Source organism: Sciurus carolinensis, chromosome 11 (genome assembly GCF_902686445.1).
Source record: "Sciurus carolinensis chromosome 11, mSciCar1.2, whole genome shotgun sequence".
NCBI classification, from domain to species: domain Eukaryota; kingdom Metazoa; phylum Chordata; class Mammalia; order Rodentia; family Sciuridae; genus Sciurus; species Sciurus carolinensis.
The window spans coordinates 52320705-52343414 of record NC_062223.1 but is presented as its reverse complement, the minus strand read 5'-3'; the positions used below and the strand labels follow the sequence as shown (position 1 = coordinate 52343414).

The 22710-nt window shown below is 32.8% G+C and overlaps 1 protein-coding gene across 2 annotated transcripts in view; it reads left to right on the top strand.

Annotated features, from left to right (window-relative positions):
- The window catches only part of Luzp2 (leucine zipper protein 2), a 503818-nt gene that overhangs the window by 353158 nt on the left and 127950 nt on the right, over window positions 1–22710 (top strand). For both annotated transcript variants that reach the window (XM_047519495.1, XM_047519496.1), the window contains exons 6-7: window positions 13529–13591; window positions 17993–18055. In XM_047519495.1, the coding sequence (XP_047375451.1) occupies window positions 13529–13591; window positions 17993–18055 (126 nt within the window). The remainder of the gene's footprint in view (window positions 1–13528; window positions 13592–17992; window positions 18056–22710) is intronic.

Below are 22710 nucleotides of genomic sequence, written 5' to 3'. Positions count from 1 at the left end.
GGTGCTTTTTGACAGTGAGACACAGCAATCTCTGTTTTTAATTTAGATGCCACTGCAGGTGTTTTTGCTCTCAGTTTAAATTGAATTGCACTTTGGAGAAATAAAATGCACATTTATACATGTTTACAACTTTCTGGCCACAGTGATATATTTTATTTAAATCTAAGATCTAATGTAACAAACACAGTAACATGATTTATTGTATTGTGATGATCTTCAGTGGTCCCAGAATCAGTTTCAACATGAACATTCACTGAGGCCTCATCATTCCGACCTTATATTAAGTAGAGTGACTTACAGTCTTTCATTCCACTGTCATAATCACTGTGTCCCTGTCTCATGATAGCAGATGCCTTGTGCTATGGGTACCTCTGGGCCTTATTCATAGACTTTCTCTTTGTTGTACAAAAATCCTCCTAATAAATCAATTTTTGCTTTGTTTGATCCTTACTGGGTATGATTATTTGAAGTAAAATTCTTAATTAAGATCTGATTTTATCTAAAAAACATTATGTATAATGGAGGCTTATAGTAATTTTTACATTTTTTTAAAAGATACATATAGCAAGTCTACAGAGGTATACCAGACTTACACAATCATTCATTTATGTTTTCTAGCCCAGAGTTTTTTGTTGAATTTGAGCTACTGTACAAATAATACTGAAACTGTAATATTTTAAGTTCTCAGTAAAAAAAAAATCAAACTGAAATTAGAGCTGGGAGTGGTTCCTCTCAACTGTTTCCCCAGCTACTAGGGAGACTGAGGTAGGAAAGATTGCTTGAACCCTGGAGTTTGAGGTCAGACTGAGCAATATATTGAGATCCTGTCTCAATAAATAAATAAATAAATAATCCAGATTAAAAGGACATATTTATTAAGGATGATTTATCTGTAGCTGCCAGATTTTTGCTTGGGTTTTATCTACAAGTAACGGGAAATGTTAAATGACATTCTTAGTGCTAAGGTATATGCAGTCTGGGCTGCCCAAAAGTCTCAGAGATGTTTGATCTTAGGCTACTGTATTTGTCAATTTTTCACTTCTCTGACCAAACCACTTGACAAGAACACCTTAGAGGAATAAATGTTTATTTTGGACTCATAGTCTCAGAAGTTCAGTACATGGCTGGCAGACTCTTGCTTTGGGCCTGAATTGAGGCAGAACATCATGGTGGAAGGTTGTGGTAGAGGAAAACTGCTCAGCTCATTGTACCAGGAAGCAGAGAGAGAGAAAGAGAGGAGCCAGGGACAAAAGACATTATCTAACAGTGTGCCCCCAGTCACCTACTTCATCTAGTCATACGCTACTTGCCTACAGTTATCACCAATAATCAATTCAAATTATCAAGCTATCAAATGGATTAATCTGTTGATTAGGTTGCAGCTTTCATAATTAAATCATTTCATTTCTGAACGTTGCCCCATTTCCTAACATGAGCATTTCAGGAAAGGCACCTCATATTCAAATAACACTATCCATTTGAAAGGCAGTACCTAAGCTGTGGGTATGCAAGGTCTACCTGCATACTGGAGGATATGTTCTCTGCTTACAGCCTGATAAACTTGGCACTAGCATGAAATATAAGCCTGGCTAATAATGGCTCTTTGATGTCTGAACTATAAGAAAGTGACAACATCATAGAAGAATGTTACATGTGGAAGAGGCACAAATGTTTAAACATGATGTCAAAGGACCAAGGTGGATTGGTAGAAGCAAGTAACCAACATAAGCCAAATATGTAATAAACCTTGCATCGGGCACAGTTTTATCAATGTGAGAAGGTGGAGTATACAGAATCATCATGCTCAGAATTTCTCTCCTCTTAGGTCTTCTATATCTAAGTATAGTTCACTATTAGACAAGCCCTCACTTACTGATGCCCATTAGTACATTTTCCCCAGGAACCAAAAAAAGAAAAAAAATTATGTGAATCTTATCAGTAATCATTCTGTTACTTTACCAAAAACATTCTAAATAAGTGGATTTGAGTATTACCCTTTCCTTGATAATATGGGTCAAGTTAGTACCACAAAAGCTACATGGAATTTACTTGGGGAAAGTCTTTCCAGAAGAGAATTTAGTGTATGATTCAGAGAAAAAGGTAGAGCAGACTTTGGTAACAGATATGACAGTCATTTAAACATTTGATGAATCTTTTAAGCTCCTTTTCTTTGTAGCCCTCAAATGAAACATAATACATGCTGACATTGAGTATAATTAAAATGTTTATTATTTTATTTTTATTTTTTAGTAAAAAAGACAGGGAATTGAACCCAGGGGAATTTAACCACCAAGCAACATCTCTAACTTTTTTTTTTTTTTTTTTCCCCGAGACAGGGTTTCACTAAATTGCTTAGGGCCTTGCTAAGGTGCTGAAGCTGGCCTCAGACTTGCAATATCCTGTCTCAACCTCCTGAATCACTGGGATAACAGGCGTTTGCCACCTCATCCAGCTTTGTGTTCTTATTTTAGATGTTGTTAAGAGTTGAGACCTGAAGGGAATGGGATCCAGTGTTACTGGCAGATAGCAATGATGGGATTCTGATTACCAAACTGTAAAACCTGTTATCTGTTATCAATGCCTATGTAATAGCAAACCGTAATTGTTTCAGAAATAAATAAAATAGTATGACAAGGATGAAAAAATTAAATTGGTGAATTGTGTGAGAATTAGAACCCTCTCTTCACTGTACTGAGCCATCCATGTTTCTGAAGAATATGATACCTAGAAACAGTCTTATTATGTTTCTTGATGAGTGTCTCCTCTGTGCCCCCAAATTGGCCCAACTGTGGCTACTTACATAAGTATCATCAAATTAATTGATATACTTCTAAATAATAAAATACCTTTATTCTTAAAATCTGTCAATGACAGTTAACTTCACAGAGACATATTGCTTTACAGAGTTGTCCAGAATTACCAACTGCCAGAGCCAACTGTGGTCTCACATTGTATCATGCCCATTTTTGGGTGACCACAAGGATTTTCATGTTGAGAAGTCACAGCCTTCCATTGGCAAATCCACATACACATACATTGTCTAAGTATCTAAAAATATTATGAGTAAAATGAAATAAAGCTCATTTCACAGCTTTATTAACTTCAAACTGAACAGGATGAACAAAAGAAAATCCAAGTGATGTTGGATTTTTTTTCTAAAAATTGTATATAGAAGTCAGACAGAGAATAGACTAGATGATACACAAGTTCTCCTCCAGTTCTTATTCTGCAACCTGTAATATTCAATTATGAATTAACAAATGGGCAAGTTTGTCGTAAAAACACAAGCATATACTAACTGAAAAAGTGATTCTCTCTCTTGAATTCTGTTGATGCAGATATGTGACAACAAACCCAAAGCTTGCACTCATCAAAACAATGATTCTTTTGTTCAGCAAATTGAATTATATAGTTAACAAAAGCAGACAGGAGTAATAAAGTGATTGGTGCAAGTGCTAGCAGGGCTTTTAAAAAGTCTAGACTATATATGTTCAGATAGTCTAGCTATATTTTATGATGCTGATAGAAAATAATTTTCTCTATGTTTTTAAAAGATGTACCCACAAGCAATTTCTTTAGTTTGATTATGAAAGTGAAGAAGTTGAATAACAATTTACACACAGAGCCATTGAATCCAAACAATCTTGTAGAGTTGATTTATGAATGAGAATTTCATGGTTGTAAAAGCTCAAGTTAGGGAAGTAGGGATAAGTAATGAAGATCATGAGATGTTCTTGTATAGGAATCCCTATTGCACTAGGAAACCTACCTAGTGGCATCAAAAAATGGATTGGTGGGGATAATTGCATACTCTGAAATTATTCATTTTTATTTTAAAATACATTATTTCATAGGTGATAATTTTATATTTACTGATGTTGTGAATAACCATTTATAAGCATATTTGCATGAGAATTAATGGAAATTTCCAAAATGAAATATAGAAAAGTTACCAAGATCATTTGGGGCCCTTTATAGAAGTAATAAAAGTTGCTGCAATTCTTAGTAATATGCCATAGTATATACATTTGTATCTAGTATAAAAGTTAAAATTCATGACAGGAGTCTTTTCTACTGAAAAACACTTAAAAATTTCAGTGCAATCTGTTTCTATTTATATATGCTTTATTATTAGGTATTGATTTGTGTGTGTTGACATTTCTATCCTCTGAAATATGTTCACAGATAAAACCTATAATATTTCTATTCATACTAGTTTCGTTCATGAGTCTAGATTCAGTGGACAACCTTCTAGCTACATCCTGACAACCAAGTAATATGCATAATAGTGCTTCAGATTGAGGTAACAACCTTTTCATGAGTTATTAAATTCATTCATTCAATGAACATTTTGGAGCATCTACCTTGTGCTGTTAAATGAGGATACTCTTATACAATATAAGAGTCTTGGATTTTGAGTTGGGCACAGTGGTGAACACTTGTAATTCCAGTGGCTCAGGAGGTTGAGGCAAGGGGATCACAAGTTCAAAGGTAGCCTCAGCAATTTAGTGAGGACCTAAAATATAAAAAAAGGTTGGGGATGTGGCTCAGTGCTAAAGCGACTCTGGGTTCAATTCCTGGAACAAAACAAAAAGATAAAGAAAAACTATATATGATTATGGTTATAGAACTTAAAAGAGATGCCAGTGTAAACAGTAAAGGAGAAATATAAAATAGTACAATATTCCTTGCAATAATTGCTATTTTTCAAATACTGAACAACGCAACCTCTATAAACCTGCTGGTTTTTTGGAGTCCCAAGACATTAGGGGAAGATACTTCACCAAATTTATCACATACTCATATAAACACCTCCTTTTTCCCAAGAAGCATAACAAAGACAAAAATAGTATAAATATTATTATATGTTTTGAAGATATGCATTTAAGATGCTGTTATCAAATAAAATAATATGAAAAAAATAACGTCACATGGGGTGATGACTTGCCAGCTTATTCTTTAAGAATAACATAACCTTTATAACAAAGCATTCATTCATCTATAAATGTTATTCTTCATATTCATTGAAAATAACTGTAAATTGGATAATTTTTTTGTCATTAGTGACTCAGAAAACAGATATATATTTAGGTTTTAATTAAATGAAGAAGAGGGAATTGAGGATAAGTCACAGCAAAAACAGAGAACAGTAAAAACTAAAGTACCAAAATTCAATATTCAGAAATTATTTGGAACATATACACATGCACATGCACACATGCACACACACACACACACATAGTTTTTTCATAGCTCCACTTTCATTACATTACTTTACGTCTTGCCATTTACTTTCATTCGGATGATATTTACTTGCAAAAACTTTACTGAAGCATAAAATTCCACTAAAATGACATTATAGATTCTTTGGGAATATAATGATATCACATATTCACACAAAAGTTTATGTCTGCTTATCCTATCTCTATGTTTAAATATACATATTTAAGTCCTACACATTTGAATTCAAAATACAGATTGATTTAATTTTCTGCTTCAGTTAATATTGCAATAAGCATTTAAAAGCCTCACACATGCCTTTTGAAATTTCCATTGAACTTCATACAGATGCATATGAATTTCACACACACACACACACACACACACACACACATGCACATATAGTCACATACATATGGATTATTGTTATTTTCCACATAATTTTAGCAGTTCAGTATGCATGTCCATGAAAGTTGTTTTTCCCAAGTACAATTTAACATGAGCATCTACCCAGAAGATTAGTTATGAACCAAACTTACTCTTTTTTGGTGATGTTATAACTTTGTGTGTTTTGTATTTCAGTTGTTTGTTTTTGTACCTGTATCTGAGTGAATCCTTTAATAAAAAAAAAAAAAAATCGTACCTTCTGGACATTGTATTGAATAGGGAGCATTGGAAAGAGGGGTTCTATTAGAATAAGTAGGCATTTTGCAGAAAACCTTCAGAAACAACCTTAGAAACAAATTAAAATGTCACTAAACACATGGAGGAGAAGAATAAAGGAAAACATGGTAATAGTTGGGTAAAGTTGAGCTGTCTGGAGAGGAAGGAATAACCCACTGGACTACAGCAGTGTGTCTTCTAGGGCAGAGGAAGGGCTGGGAGATACTCTCACATTTTCTATCCTTTGAAAGTCAAACTGTTAATAATTTAAAATATTCCATGAGAGATTTTCAATGGATGTTATTCTAGTCATATCTTAGGATCTTTACTCTGAACAGAATATCTTAGGTTAAGTCACAGAGAACATGAGTAGGCTAGAGTATCAGCTCTTTGATAAACTGGGCAAATGGGAGTCTGGGCTGAGGGAGGGGCAATGTGATCAAAGTTTAGGAATATATGTGAAAAAAAAAACTACACAAGACAATCGAATTTCAAATTCAGCTTTGTCTCCTTTCTTTTTCTTTCACATAGATTACTCCATATTTTTTAAACAGAAGAAATTATCATGATAATATTTGCAAATCAGAACATAAATGCTAGAAATTTAAAATTATACAATAATCCATGGTATTCCTTTGTATGTAAATATGTTCAATTATAATAGATACCCAGGTACATGCAGTTGATCCGATCAGGGAGATTTACCTCTTGAGGAAAAGGAAAATATTTTCAAAACTACACAATCCTTTATGCATGTCTCTGAGAAAATCTACATGAAGGGAAACACAACATGAGAAGAGAGTAGGTAAAGTTGAAGAGTCAAGCATATCTAGGATGTCCAGTTTGCTCCTTAGAAGTCATGCTTATCAAAACATTCAGTAGATGTGTCTGTCTTCCTACATGTAGGCACAGATTCTAGCCAAACAGTAGTAACCTTCTCTTTGAAAAGTCATTTTAGAACCAAGATGGTTCAGAGTGGTGCACATAAAACATAAGAAATGTCACATTTCCTTCTCTAATAGGGTTTTTGAAAAAAAAAAGAATACTTCTAATATCATGTGAAGTTTACATAATTTTTTCATTGAACACTTTTTGGGTACATGCCAAAATTTTTCTGAGACATTAGGAAATTGGACTTCCAGAAGAAGCAGGCAAAAAACTCAGGCAGAAAAGTATAGATACCTAGCATATGAAAACATGTGTTAAACTTGAATCAAAATGATTTATATTCATCATTTCTTGAGACAAATTAAAAAGAAAAAGATAGTGTCTTTAGACCTGTTGAGGAGAATCATCGTTTTCCTAGTCTATTTTTTTCTACAAATAATATACATATATTGTCAATGTTCTTTTCTTTATTCAATTTTTTTTTACATTTTTCTTTTTAGATATACATGACAGTAGAGTGTATTTTGAAATATACCTACATGGAGAGTTGCTCTTTCAATTCATTTAAATAATAAAGTGGAACAGTGAGAAAAATGCCAGTTTTTTTTTCATTCTTTAGATGATTGAAAATTTTAGAAATAATAAATTCATTTGTGTTAATAAGTCATATATAAGTGCCTCTTGAAGAACATTTTGATTAAATCATTTCAAATTAGGTGTCCTTAATAATTTTATCATGGCTCACAGGTCTTCACATTTATTATTATTTTATAATTTTTGACTTAATATCTATGTATGATGGAGTCTGAGATGTGAAGTGGAATAATGTTAATTCTAAATATACCTCTAAATAGAATAAGTAGACTCTAAAACTTTAAAAGGGTAAAAGAAAACCAAATTGTTTGATGATGGAGCATACATTACATGTAAATATTTCAATTGAGAAATGGAGATTACCAGACTGCACAGAAAAATAAGAACCAATTATATAATGACTATAATAAAAGACACACTATGTAAAGACCCACATCAGAGGAAAATAAAAATATGAAAATAGACCTGCCCTGTAGACAGGAGAAACACCTGGCTTTTCTAGTATCAGATAAATTCGGCACTATAAAAATTATTGGCAGAAATTAAGAGGGGCTTTATGTTAATGCTAGAGACAGCAACTCTTCACAAAGATAAAACAGTTTTTAAGTTTGTAAGCACCCAATAAGACTGTCAAAACATATGATGCAATAACTGATAGATCTGAAAGACCCACAACCAAATTGTATATATTTTAATATCTCTTTCAAGCTAATAGAAGAATAAAGAAAGAAATACTGGCAAAGATACAGAAGATGGAAGGACTTCTCCATGCTTTGTATTCTGTGCTGAAATTGGAAGTCTATTTCATCATGAGTGCTATTCATGATCTGGAAAGACAGGATACAGAATGCCATCATCTTGAATGTTGAAATCCTTAAAGATCAAAATTCCCAAAGTTTGAAGTCTCCAAAATCACGATCTTGAATGGTGGTGAAATTCTCAAATGTTGAAACCTTACAAACGGAAGTCCAGAAAACCACATTTCCTATGTTAATAAAAATAAAAAAATAAAAGACTATATAATTCGGTAGAAAGTCAAATTCTGAGAAAGGGATGAGTGCATATTAGTGATATACAAAGCTGAATAATGCTAGTTAGCTCACATACCTAGAATGCTAGTAAAACCTTTTTTATGTGTTTGTGAGAGTCTTGGCAGAGCAGTTTGTGTGTGAGTCTGAGTGGACTTTGTGTGAAAGACTCACCCTGAGTGTTTGCAGGCACCATTCTGTCCCTGTATTGGAAATATGGAGGTACAAGTTCAGGAAAGTTCTTTAGAGATATCTAATTCATTTTATCCAGTTTTTTTTTTTTTTTTTGGACAAATTGACAGTACAAAAGTACATTATCATAATGTTGACTTTGAGGCGTTAGCATGGTTCATGTAGGTATAAATGTTATTATACAGTGAACGTTCTACCTTTTTTTTTTTTTTTTTTTTTTTTTTTTTTTGGGGTACTGGGGATCGAACCCAGGGCCCTGTGCTTGCAAGGCAAGCACTTTACCAACTGAGCTATCTCCCCAGCCCCTGTTCTGTCCTTTTGATACATCTACATTTTCGAAACAAAAATCCTCGACTGCAGCTCTTTCAAAGTGATTGTATATACAGTGGTGACCCATTGAGGGTTTGGGTCAATCTCATCCAAAGAGCAAGGTTGTCCATCATGGAATTTCAGATGACTGAACTGACAAATCATGTTGCACACAATTTCAAACCATAGTGGTATGCAGTTATACAGTTCATTTTCTGACCTAATTTGTGAATGTAGCTCATCTGCTCATAACGGTTAGAATAGCTGACATTTATGTTTGAAAAATATGTTATTATTTCCTATTATATTGTGTAAAATGGCCTGTGAAGTGTTCCACCCTGTTTCTGTGTTTCTCAAACAAATATTCTTTATAAATGTGAATTAATGATCTATAAAGAATTTAAATTATTTTTTCCAAAATAATATCTCTGAAATTGTTAACTTTTAGAATTTTGGACTTTAGGGATTTCAATCTCTCAGGATTTCAACATTTGGCAATGCTGTTTCTAGGACTGTGTCTTTCAGACTTATGATCCAAACCTTTAATAATAAAATATAATATAAACATAACATAATGCTAGTTTAAATCAAGGCCACCATCTTTCTTTGAACATGATATTTTCTATTGACAGATTTTTTTTATTTGCCTGTATTTTAAGGATCTCATTTTTCTGCTTCTTTTTGTGTCTTAATATCTTGAGTGAATATTGAACTGTGAATATAACATTTTTGGGTAACTTGACTTTATTCCTTCTATGTTCACGTTTTATTTCACTGACTAGCACTTTTTCAATGTGATTCTTTTAAATCTTGTTTTTAAGCCACGTAAGATTGATCTAAATGAGTTTTTGTTAAATCCATTATAGTTATACATAATATTGTTTCCTTTTAATATAATCATACATGCAGCAGATATAATTTGCTCCGTTTTGGTTCCCAGTACTTGCTCTTCCCCTCACCTTTTCCCTCCTCCATTCTCTAAATGAATTTTAGCTCTTTTGTAAGTCAGTCCTTTCTGGGTTCTTTACTAAATACCTTAGTTGTTAAATCTTTTTATTTTGACTGGTTGGAAATTGAATGTTCATATCAAAGCTAATGATTTTGCTTCTTGCAGTTCCTGTCTACTGGTTCTTTAAATGGTGTTGTTGCAAGTCACTTTATACATATGCAAATTTCCATTCAGATGAAGAAATAAGGGGCCAAGCATGGTGACTAATGCCTATATCCCAGCTGCTCTGGAGGCTGAGGCAAGAGCATTATCGAAAGGTCAAAGTCAGCCTCAGCATAAGTGAGGCGCTAAGCAACTGAGAGAGACCCTGTCTCTAAATAAAAATACAAAATAGGGTTAGGGATGTGGCTCAGTGGTCAAGTGCCCTGAGTTCAATCCCCTGTACATCCCCCCAAAAAAGACTTCTGTGTTCTTTTTGGCTTTTTCTTTTGCATTGTAACTCACAAATTGGCTCCAGATAGAAAACCAGAGAGACCACAAGGATCACTTACATATTGCTCTTCTCTCTGGGACCACGGTCTGGCAGTTGTCATATATAAAACATTTGCTTAGTATATTTGGTCCAGTTATCTACTTATTCATAACAAGAAGGAAGGTCTGGTGCCTAATGCTGTGTAATGACCCAAGGAGTTATTTACTCAACTAATTTTTGTTAAAGCCTCTTAGATATGTCTGTACACACAGAAGAGTCCCTTCATAGGATGGTGTTAAAGTACCTGGATACCTGTATTTAAAGGAGCAGACTAACTTTATGAAAATTATACATAAGCGTAATCAAAAACTAAGACTTTTAGGGAAATATTTAAGTAAAAGTCTTTCGGACTTTGAAGTGAGCAGAACGTGTTAGATAGGAAATGAAAACACTACAAAGACTCTGACTAAACCTTAGACTGACTCTTCTGAACCCTTAGACTGGGCTTTGTCTTTGGTCTGCCTTGTTCCGTTGTAGCAGGGACTTCTGCAAATCAATTTAGGAAGATCCCTCACTTATGGTATCTGAATGTAATCTAATTTTTCATCCCTAATCTTGATATTTTGCCTTCAGTAATAATCCTGTAAGGTTTATTCAGCACGATTGTCCTATTCAGGATAGTGACTCCTACTAAATAAATTCCCATCTCTTGAAACTCCTAATTCTTGTTGTTAACTATACATTCTCAACTGCTTTTACTACATTTTCAGTTGAGTCCCATCTCTCCCTTCTATTGCAATACTCTTGACACCTACTATAAAAGTTCTGAATAAAGTCTTCTTTTACCATTTTAATAAAAGTTTGAATATTTTTTTTCTCCAACACTATAAAAGTTAAAAACAATGACCTAAATTCCAACAAAATATATTAGTGTGAATTTTTTGGCCTCCCTTAATAAAACCTAACATCACTTAATACTTACAGTATTATTCCTCTAATTCTAGTGAAAGATAAATGCTCTAATCAAAATAACCCATTGTTAAAGAATTATAGAAAATGTTTGTACCATAAACAATATAATAAAAGCTCTAAGAATTTCACAGAAAATTAATCTGTTTAACTTTGTTCCACCTGCATTGCCACAGCATCAATCCTTGATCATCTTGGTGGCACAGTGCAAAATTTATAAAGTGTGTGGGATGCTTAGCACTGCTTATGACTCTATAAATGTGGGAGATACATATTTATTACTGAAAAAAATTGTTTCAAACAATTAAAGAAAATCTATTTTCGAAATTAAACCAGGTAATCATGAGAGATAAATGATAAATAGCATCTTAAAAATGGGTGTGTTTTAGTCTATCATTCTTAAAATGTATGTTTCTTTCCCAGGAAAATATTCAACTATATCATTTTTAAAGAATTGAAATTAGTATGTAAAATGATCATTATTTAAATCAATATTTAGAATTTAATGACAGCATCCTCTTTTTCAGAGACAGAGGGAGAAGAAAAATAAAGAAATAATTTTAAGTGGAGATGCAAATTTTAAGTAGTATACACTGCAGAGACCAAAGTATAAATATGTTATTGATTTTATTAATTTATAGTCATTTCTTATATCTAATAAAGTTACTCAGGTGTGGGGGGTACTTTATATTGGTACATAAATTCTCTTACCATCTGGGCTTAATTCTAAAGATATCTTTTTTGCTCTACAATTTAAGCAACATTACAGAATTAGAACATATGAGTACATAGCCTTTTGTGGTGATATTTATAAATGTAGGGATGATGTGTATTAGATTCTCCTCACGCTTAATCATGTGCATCACTGTATAAGTACAGTTATTCCCAAAAGGTTGTTACTTGAATGAATCAAGGTAATTCTCTCCTTGTTTATATAAAACATTTCACAGTACTAGAATTCTAAATGAGTTTTCTAAAGTTTTAATAATTAACTACAGAGGAAAGTAAACAAACTTTCAAAGAGGACATCTGCACCTCCTCAAAGCATAAAAGGGAAACAAATAGGAAACAGTGTTCAAAATCACATTAGGAGTAAAATTGACCAAATTATTGTATGTACATATACAAGTATGTCACAACAAATCCCAATATTTTATATAATAATATTTACCATTAAAAGAACAAACTAAATTTTTAAAAATAGAAAATTTAATGGAAGAAAGAAAAATTATCATATGGGATTTATGGTATTAAATGTATTCATCCATTTGTTCATTCAGTCTGCACTCAGTGTTGCTCAGTTTGCTCAAGTTACTCATCACATTGAGTCTCTTTAGAGTCATTATGTATTATGTAAGAGATATACTGTCCCAGTTCATATTTTACCCATTAAAGTCAGTATATGGTCTAAATTCTGAGTGCTTTTAAAAGTTATTTTTTGTCCATTAATTTGCCCATCTGGTCCTTGTTCCTCATTTACTGGGGCAAAAGAAAGAAAAAACCTGGGCATAAGAGACATAAATATCTGTAGTTGTTGGGCTGAGAATGTATTAGTTCAGTGGTAGAGAACCTGCCTGGCATACTCCTGGCCCTGGGTTCCATCCCCATCACCAAAAAGAAAAAAAAAAAAAAAAAAAAAATCTGTATGTGGTTAGTCTCAGATGGTTAATAAGCAGTGTTAGGAACAAGTATTTTCCTATGCACCAATTATAAGAGACTTAAAGAGTTAACAGATCTCTCTATACTTGCACTCAACAGAAAGAGCACAGTTCTATGGTGGGGTATAAACCGTTTCTGAAAGAGCAATGTCCAGAGATAAGGGATGTAAGGAGGAATCTAAAAGTTTTTGACTGTCAGAGTGAATGAAGACTGTAATATGTACAAGATGACCAGCACAGAGATGGCAGTGGGAATAAAAGCCTGCAGTGCAGATGGTGCTTTAAGAAACCATCATGCATTACTGATTTTAAACTAATATTACTCTATAAAATCATAAATATAATATAATAAATCAAAGTTAAATATAAGGCTGAGTAGTTTTATCTTTTTAAATGAGTATGTTAATGCTAATACATAAAATAAATTTTGTTAAATAAAAAGCCTACTTTACAGATTTAATTCAGCTTTTTACAAATTCTATACATTGTGAAGTTCTAATCTATGAACTAAACATAATGTTAATATAACTAAGGACATTCTTAATATTTCGTTACTTTTGAACATACAACATGTTTCTTTCCTCAGAATAAAAGCTTGAAAAACAAACTTTTGTCAGGAAGCAAGCTTTGTGGGATCCATGCAGAAGAGGTGAGTAAATTTTCTTTTCTTCTAGCTTAAACTGGATAAAAACAATATTCAAGCCAGATATTTTTTTTAACTTAGACATCCAGTTTTTTTTTCCCCTAACACAAAAGCAAACTTTGTAATAGGATAATAATATACATTTTAAACTTTTAGTTATCTTTGAATGTTTTAAAGTTTTATAGCTGAAGAAAAAAAAATAAAGTCAGTTAAATATTGCTTTCATAGGGGTGATATCCTAGATTCCTCCCTTAAGTCTATTATCAGAATTTCCTTAATAGCAAATTCCTGGAAGTTAACTTTTCCTTTGTGAGCTCTACAAAGTTTTGTACTGATAATTGATTGTCAGAATGAGGATGCTGGGAGTGATCATGAACTTTGTAAAATGAATTCATTCATGTGTTCTGTTTGCTGTGCAGTAAAATTATCTCATTCATTTCTCAGGGAAGAAAAAAGTCCTTCTGGTTTATCCAGGCTTAACTAAAACAATTAACTTCCTGCACCTCTCATCTCTGGATCTTTCTACAATCCTGGGTTTAATGTAGTAATTTAGTTCATATTAAGTACTTTTTGATATTAGTTATTTGATATTAGCTATTAATTAGTAGTAGTACTATTAGAAGTGATCTTTTATTCCTCAAGGTGAGGAGACACAATTCACTGTGTTAGTTGTGTCCTACAAAATGCTCTCAAGGAAGGAATAATTGCACTAGAGATTTATTCCATGAAAAACCTGTTACTGATAAGGAATAAGTATGAGAAATGTTTTATACCACAATGAAGACCTAATACCTATGAAGGAGTTAGGAAGGAAGTATCTTGTGTAGAACAAGAGCAGTAGATTACACATACATTTTGAAAGTTTGACTCATTTTCCAAAATTGCATAGAAATAAGTCAGAGAGCTCTTCAAACAGATTTGTCATCTTCTAAACATGGAACCAACACTACCATACCTGAATCCAAAACACCTTTTTCAGTCATTATCATCTTTCTGTGAGAAGGAAGGGGAAGATTTCAGATGGAGCTAAAGCATTGCTCTTTTGTACTCCAAGGAGGAAATAGTCCATCAATCTTCATGTACCCTTTTGCCAGAACTACATCACATGCCTAGCCAAGTTGAAGGGATGCTGGAAAATGTTATTAGAGCAGTGGTCACATACCCAGCCCAAACTTGGTTTTCTTTTCTCTCCAAGGTGATAATACACCTTCACAAACAAGCAAATAAACAAAAAATCTTTCCCAAGAATTACAATTCAAACATAGCATGCAAGGTAATTTTAATAATATCTTTCTAATATTATTCCCAAAATGAGCAAGAAACTGTTCACAAAACAAATAGTTTCAACACACAGAAACTAAATGTTAAGGCTTCATATGATGAAAGATCTGATTTTGTAGATCCGATCCTGTGTCTAATTTCATTTGGTTGCATTTTTATATTTGTATAGAAAGAGATTTGATATTGTTTATATATGTCCTAGGAACAGGACAAGTGTGGTTTGTGCATATTCTAAATATTACAAAATAGTTAGTCATGTATCTAGATAGAAACAATATTCTGAGGTAGTCAACATGTTCCCAAGTCCCTACAGCATCTCAGCAAATGAAAGCAAAGAGAGCATCTAAAAGAAAGTGTTTGTGGTGTTTAGGGATGAAAATAAGCTCCCCCCTTTTTAGTCTTTTAATTCAAGAATGATTTGCATTTTTTCTCCATCTCCATGATGTGAAGAATATATTGTCACCCACCTCTTATTTATGCATTGCTTTATGCTTCATATTGGTATTGCCTAGTATTTGAAAAGTATTATAATATATTGATTACAGTTTATTCTTATGCCACATCTTATTAACTACCTGTGGAGTAAATTTAGAACTTAACATTCTAGATAATAGGGGAGGCATATTTCTGTCACAATAAAATTTCAAATAATAATATTTTCTGCTGATTAAGGAGCCAGAGAGGAGCCTTCTCAAAAAGTAACCCTAAGCAATTAGTATTCATACATCAATAAAATGTGTTTTAATTTGTCATAGTAAAACATTAACAAGGGAGGATACTACCACCATCATTATTATTTCATAAAAGAAATGCTATGTGAACATCAATTGTAGGAAAGAAGAAACTCAGATTAGAATATTCTCCTAAACTGGCCAAATAATAAGCCAACTGAACAGTTGCCATGGCTGCCCACTTCTTCCTCCTCTTATAGTTATGGCCATTGCTACCAAATTTAAATTTGCTGCAAACTGGTAAGAACTTCATGACATATGCACACCAACATTTAGAATTACATTTATAATAAATTATGTGGTAAAAACAACATTATAAAATTTCCAAATATAGTAATTTCTCAATTATTTGAAGGTTTTTTGATGACTTTAATTTTTCAAAATGTTGCTAACAAGATAAAAGAGCCAACATCTAAGTTGTGCTTCAGATTAATTTACATTACAAAACAGATATGCTAACTCAGAATTTATGGAATTATTTCCATAATTCGCCATCAAATGCTCAGAACAGATTTTGCTTCACTGAAAGTTAGAAAATTGCGGGAATATGTTACACAGAAGAGATGAGAGACTGTAAGAACAAATTTTGAAAGTTATTTTTACATCATGATAATAAAGCTCAAGAAATTTCCCAAGTTGTGGTTGTTAAAAGCAGAAAAACACCATCTGGGTTTTGTTGTAGTTAATGAATGAATTATTACATAATGCAATACTTGATGTTTTAATAATGATTAAAATTTTAAAGAAAAGTTTAAAATATATTCTATGTACACAGCATAAATATGCATTAAAAATAAGTACCCCAAATGTTACAATGATTTCTTTCTGAAAGATAGAGCATGAACTGATTGAAAGGCTAGAAATGGAGTTAGGCAAATCACCTAAAACTGATGTAGTAGTAACCTCCATTCCACATCAATACTTGTCATCACTAGTTAGGAAAACAATATATTTTCCTAAAAGGCTATTTAGTCTGGCTGTAGATGATTTCCAGACACCATACTGGAACAAAATGGGAAAATGCCAATCAACTTTGCATTCAATTTGTGAAACCTAATAGAAATTGTCCTTTACTGAAATGAGTAGCACAACATAATAGCTAGGTGAATAAAAATTCTTAGAAAATTAATATGATACAGAGATGCTATATCTAAAATATCATTATTTTGGGGACACTTGTGAAAATTTGTTGGGACCAGAGTTATAGAAATTGTTAATTCTGAATTTAAATTATTAATTTAAGGGGCTGGTGGCTCAAGTGAAAATTTTCATTCTGAAGAATTATTAGTAAACATGGGCACACGATGACAACACTTTGTCTTCTTATGCTTCATGCCCTTCACTATTCCTATCACTAGAAGATAGTGAATTGGTACAGAATTGAGAAAACATTAATTATTTTATAAGAAATTACAAATCCCTGTTGCTTCCTTGTTTAGAGTTCAGTTGTGGTACAGAACTGTTTACATGTCAAATTCTCAAACTCTTTCTGTCCTTCCTTCTTTCCTTCCCACTTTCCTTCCTTCATTTCTTCCTCCCCCACTCCTTGTCTCTGTATTATTCCAATTTTAGTATATGTGCTGAAGAAATAAAAATCAATTACTATTTTTAATTATCATTCTTTTTCTTCTCCTGGCCATAATTGTGTGCGTGTATGTGTTTCTCCTGACTAAAACATCAGGACCCCAAGTCTAAGGTATAAAAATACAATAAAATGAGACCCTTACATTAGAGTGTTGGAAACTGAGTCTCTTCTGGAAGTTTGGGAAAGCATGCTCATCATCTGTATCTTAGAACCTAATTCAGGGTGGTAGTCAAATTTGTCTTCTATGAGAGATCTCTTCAACAGCTTTGTATTTACATCCACCCTCTTTAAAACGGCTTTCTTCCTAAGTAGAATAGCACCCTTCACCTCCTGTCACATTTGTATTCTGCCTTCTCCATTAGAAAAGTGGAAAATTCAAATGTGCTCATCAATTTAAATTTTCTCATAGTTGGTATTTGAAAATAATTAATTTTATATAAACAGTGACAACTGAGACATACATATATATGAATATATCTAACAACTAAGATTATATTTTCAGCAATGCCTGGGTGACAGAAATTTTGTGTTTGGTTAAAGAGTGGGGGAAGAGCAATAAGCAAATTTCTTTAAGTAATACCTTTTTAAAAATATGACTTTTTAAAAATAGGCTTTGGCTTTTCTCATTGTATCTCAAACCTTGGAATGTCTGATGCTCAAAGCAGAGTGTGTGTCTGTTTTATTTCCAAACAAGTAGAGTTCTATTTTGCTTGACTACAAATTTACTCTTGTACAGTCTGTAGGAATTTGTAACTATAAGCTTGAAATATAAGTGAATTTAGGTACTAATCTATGCTTCTGCTTTTACAGTCAAAAAAAATCCAAGCCCAGCTGAAGGAACTTCGTTATGGGAAGAAGGACTTGTTATTTAAGGTGAGCATCTTTCTTCCTCTCTCCTCCAAGTTTCTAGCACAATGTCAAAAACATTACTTAGCTTAAACTTAATTTCGATAATTGGTCAAGAACTGGAGTCTCAAGTTAAAGCACTGAAGATACTTTAATTTTTTTGCACAATTAATGTAGGTAAATATAATTTCCTGTGTATGTTCCTTATCAAAGACAGATGTTGTTGCAAAGCATTTAACTTTCCTTTACAATTCCAATTACTTTAATTCAATATGGGAAAATGTTGTCTTTTGAAAGATTTCTGTGAACTAGAGCATATATTAAGGGAAGTCAAAAGAAGAGGTTTTCTAGTGACCTACAGTCTTGACTTTCAGAGGTCCCTAAAGAAATTTATTTATTATTAAGACTCCTCATATTTCATTATTATTGTTTGATTTTTGGTTACTGGTACTCTCATTACAAAACTACATAGTCAAATCCTATGAATAACTAGGATTCTAGGATTCTGACACAATCTGTATATGCAGTGGACTGGATATATATATATATATATATATATATATATATATATATATACATATATAATACATTTGAGTTGTCGATGGACCTTTATTTTATTCATTTATTTACATGTAGTACTGAGGATTGAACCAAGTGCCTCACACATGCCAGGCAAGTGCTCTACCACTAAGCCACAACCTCAGCCCCATGTTAAGGTTCTTGAGATGGAAAATTATCTTTATTATTCAGTTAGGCAGTAGTTTAGCTATATGCATACTTATAAAAATGAGGTAAGAAGGGTAAAGAAAAACCACTAGTTCACAGAAGCAGTGGAAAAGAAAATAAGGAAAAAGATTCTCCCCAGCCTTAGAAGAAGCTGCCATGCCAACTCTTGGTTTTTGTTCCATAAAATTCATTTCAAACTCCTTATATTGAAAAATATAGGAGAATAAATTTGGGTCATTTTAAGTCACTACGTTTGTGGTAATTTGATACAGCAGTAATGAATACAGAGTTTCCTTTTCCCTCTTGGGCAGGGGAGATACAAGTCAGATAATTCTAATATGCTTTTGTACATCTGCCTTGCCAAATGAAAGGGAGTGATATAACATTAGATTTTTGTGAGTAATAATGATAATTTGTTATTAAAATAAGTTTAAATTAATTTATATGCAATACATTTTAAGTACATTTAACTACACTAATCATCTCAAACTACAAAAGTTAGGTTTTAAAAAAAGAACAACTCCCTATTTTTTTAATTGAAAAAATTATCAATTTCTCTAATAAGAACAATGAGAAATGACTCATCTTTCCTCTTTAGTACCTTTATTCTTGGCTTTGGAGTCATAGGAATACTTTATTATTATGCCAAGCATTGTTTATTAAATACTTATCCTAGACAAGCATGAATCTGAGCACAGCTTGCCATTTGCTCTTCCATAGATGTGTTTCCTGACATTTCTTTGACTTTATTTATAACAAGATATTTCCTTGCCCCCAAGCCAATTGTTAATTAATTCTCACTGATGCTTAGTAACCTCACCTCCCAGTACTCTACCTATTTCATTTGAAAAATAGGTAGGAGAGAATTTGAAAGCCAAGGTATTTGCTTTCTACCTTTATCTTCCATGCTGAGACACTGGAACTCAGGTTAGCTTAACTCTTCCAGTCAGCCTGGACTTAGCTTTTGTAATCAAAAAAAAAAAAAAAAAAAACCTTGAAATTAACAACAAAACTCTGTGTGTGTGTGTGTGTGTGTGTGTGTGTGTGTGTGTGATCATTTCTAAAAACTTCCAAATTCTCTGAGTTAATTTAACTGCATAAGGTCAGAAGTGTTTTAAAACAAATCTAGGTTCCTTGGCACTCATGAGTTGTAGGTGTTAGGCTGGAGACTTTTGCAAAGACAAAAGATCATTTGAGAATTTTTTACTCTTCTGAATATTATTTCTCAAATTAAGAGGTTTGGAGGAAAAAAAAGAGTTGGGAGAAGAAAACGAGAATATCCTATAATGTTCTGTGATTTTCTTTTTTGTTATAAGCCAGTCAAATGCAGTTCAATTTATCAACTTTCAGAAGCTACCTAAATCAAAATTTGCTAAAACTATGATTTTAAAAATAAAGCATTATTTGTAACCCTTGTTATTTCATGCCACTTTAGGATCAATGTATATATATACATATATATATACAAAATTGGGAGAGGAAGATGAAGCTGTGTTAACTGCCCAAAAACTGTTTCATAGTAGGAATTTTATTAATTCAAATACAAAGTCTGAAAGCATGACACTTTTATAGTTTGCTTGCTCAAGTAGCTCAACAATGACAAGACTTTACAATTTGTCTTTATTCTACCTTTTCATACCACCACTCTCAAATTGAATTGCTCTAAACTGATTCCTCATTGTTTCATGATGGCCTCTGGAGATGTGTCAGAGGTGTCTTCATCCTGATGTGCAGAGAGGAGAAAAGGGAGGCACATGTCCTTCAAGGTTATTATGCTCATAAAGTGATAAGTTTTACAGAGATTTCTCACCACATTAGATTCATGCAAAATAAAACCTTAGCATTTTTCACGTTCTGTTGGGCGAACATGTTTCTTTTAGTCAGAAAATAAAAGGACATGAATTGTTGATAAGGAGGCAACAGACAGCTTCTACCATCATGAGTGTTACTCATCCATTTGTCATGAGGACAGCAAATTTGCTGTTTATTGCAATATCAATTTAGTAGTTTATTAATTCTTGAATAAGCAGTAAATAATATACAAGTCAGGGAAGCAAATCATAGACACTCAAGTATGTGCCATTTATACAGTAGATTCACACAGAAATTCACCCATGTACTTTTGCAAATGTGTCTATCAAATTATCTTTGATGATACTTTGCTGATACCTGAGATGACAACTAGAAGATTCTATTTGAAGTAATTTCCCCTTAGGATCTGTTCAATTTTGAATAGAAATAATGTTTTTGGTAAAAGCAGAGACTGAAGGAGAAGTACTTGCGGATGGAGCATTGAAATTTTATCCTAAAAACGATGGTATGTACTGACAATTGCAAGGCACCATGATGAATTCAGTGCCCTTATTAAAGCTTGAGAACTACCTGGCTTTGGAAAGGCTGCCAGCTGCAGGAAGCACTCTCCACTGAAGAAGGAGGCGACACCTCACTCACTGCTAGTACTTGAGTTACCTAGAATCCTTCATGATATTTACAGCTGAAATTCCTGTAATACTTATGCTCCATTTTCTTGTCCTTTCATATATATATACACATATGTATATGTGTGTGTGCAGAAGACATGTTTGGGTAACCCTAGGATGGTGGCTGGCGTTGAGCCAAGAGGTGGCACATAATTAATGTTAACATGGTGTGATCTACTTTTGCCTGATTAGTTAATGTCTCCTTTGTGCTAGTGGTCAACAGATATTCCTCATTCTTTCTTGATTGGTACCGAGGGGCATGCCTCAATTGTGCTAATCCTAAGCTGATTGGCTGCCTTAGGTATATAAGACACACACCTATAGGAAGCACAAAGTATAAGCAGCACCTCTGACAGATCGCAGAAGGCAGATGGCAGAATGAGAGGGCGGAAAGCAGGTTGCAGATTGCAGCACGGAGAAATAAAGCCACACCTCTAGATAGCAGAGCGAAGGACGCAGGATGCAGGATGCACCTTTAAGAAGAAGCAGCAGAACTAAGAAAATATAGATCTCTGAAAGTGTAGTCTCTCTCTCTTAAGCAAAGTCTCTCTTTCTCTCTTATGCAAAGCCTCTCTCTCTCTCTCTCCTCTCAAAGCCTTTCTTCCTCTATAAGCTAGGGAACAAGTGAGCAAGCAAATAAAGCAGTGCACTAAAGAGAAAGATAATAGAAGTATCTCAGTTTCCAGTCCAACTCCGATAAATACCCGCGCAATTGTTGCTGCAGGTGGTAACAAATTGCCGTGGGCGGCGACGTGTGTGTGTGTGTGTGTGTATACACACATACAGACACATATTTATATATGTATTTTATATTTAATTTATATATATAATTTATATATAAATAAGCTGCATATATATTTTGGAATTTTAGTCATTTGATTTTCATTTCTCACTTCTATTTTATTCATTTTGGCAAAATCAAGACAATTTCTACAATACTCCCCACTTATTTATAATTTATTTTTATATATATTTGATTTCAAGAGTATTATTTTCTCGCTGTAGAAAAGTTTCAAAATATAAAGCTATAAGCAAACACTTCAAATACCATCACTCACAACAAGCACAAACAATAATTAGGCATATAACATATTTTTATCTAGTTTTTTGTATAAGGCATAATCAATCATGTGACATATATATGTGTATATTTATAATATCATCCATATGCACATGAAATTTTATATGAAACAATTTTAAAATATAAAGGGATCTTTTCTTTTTCATTTTTTATATATATTTAAATGCATAATCTTCTATGATAAAAATATGCCAAAATGACTTAAACACTCCCTTAAATGTCTGTGAATGTGTATGGGTTTACATGTGTATAGGAGTGTTACTTTAATTTACATTATAATAAAAATGCCTTCGTACTTTTAATCTCATTATTTTTAATAAGAAACTTATTTGTAATAATATTGTGAATATTATAATGGTTACTTTTAAGAGAATGATAACAATTTACATTTCCAT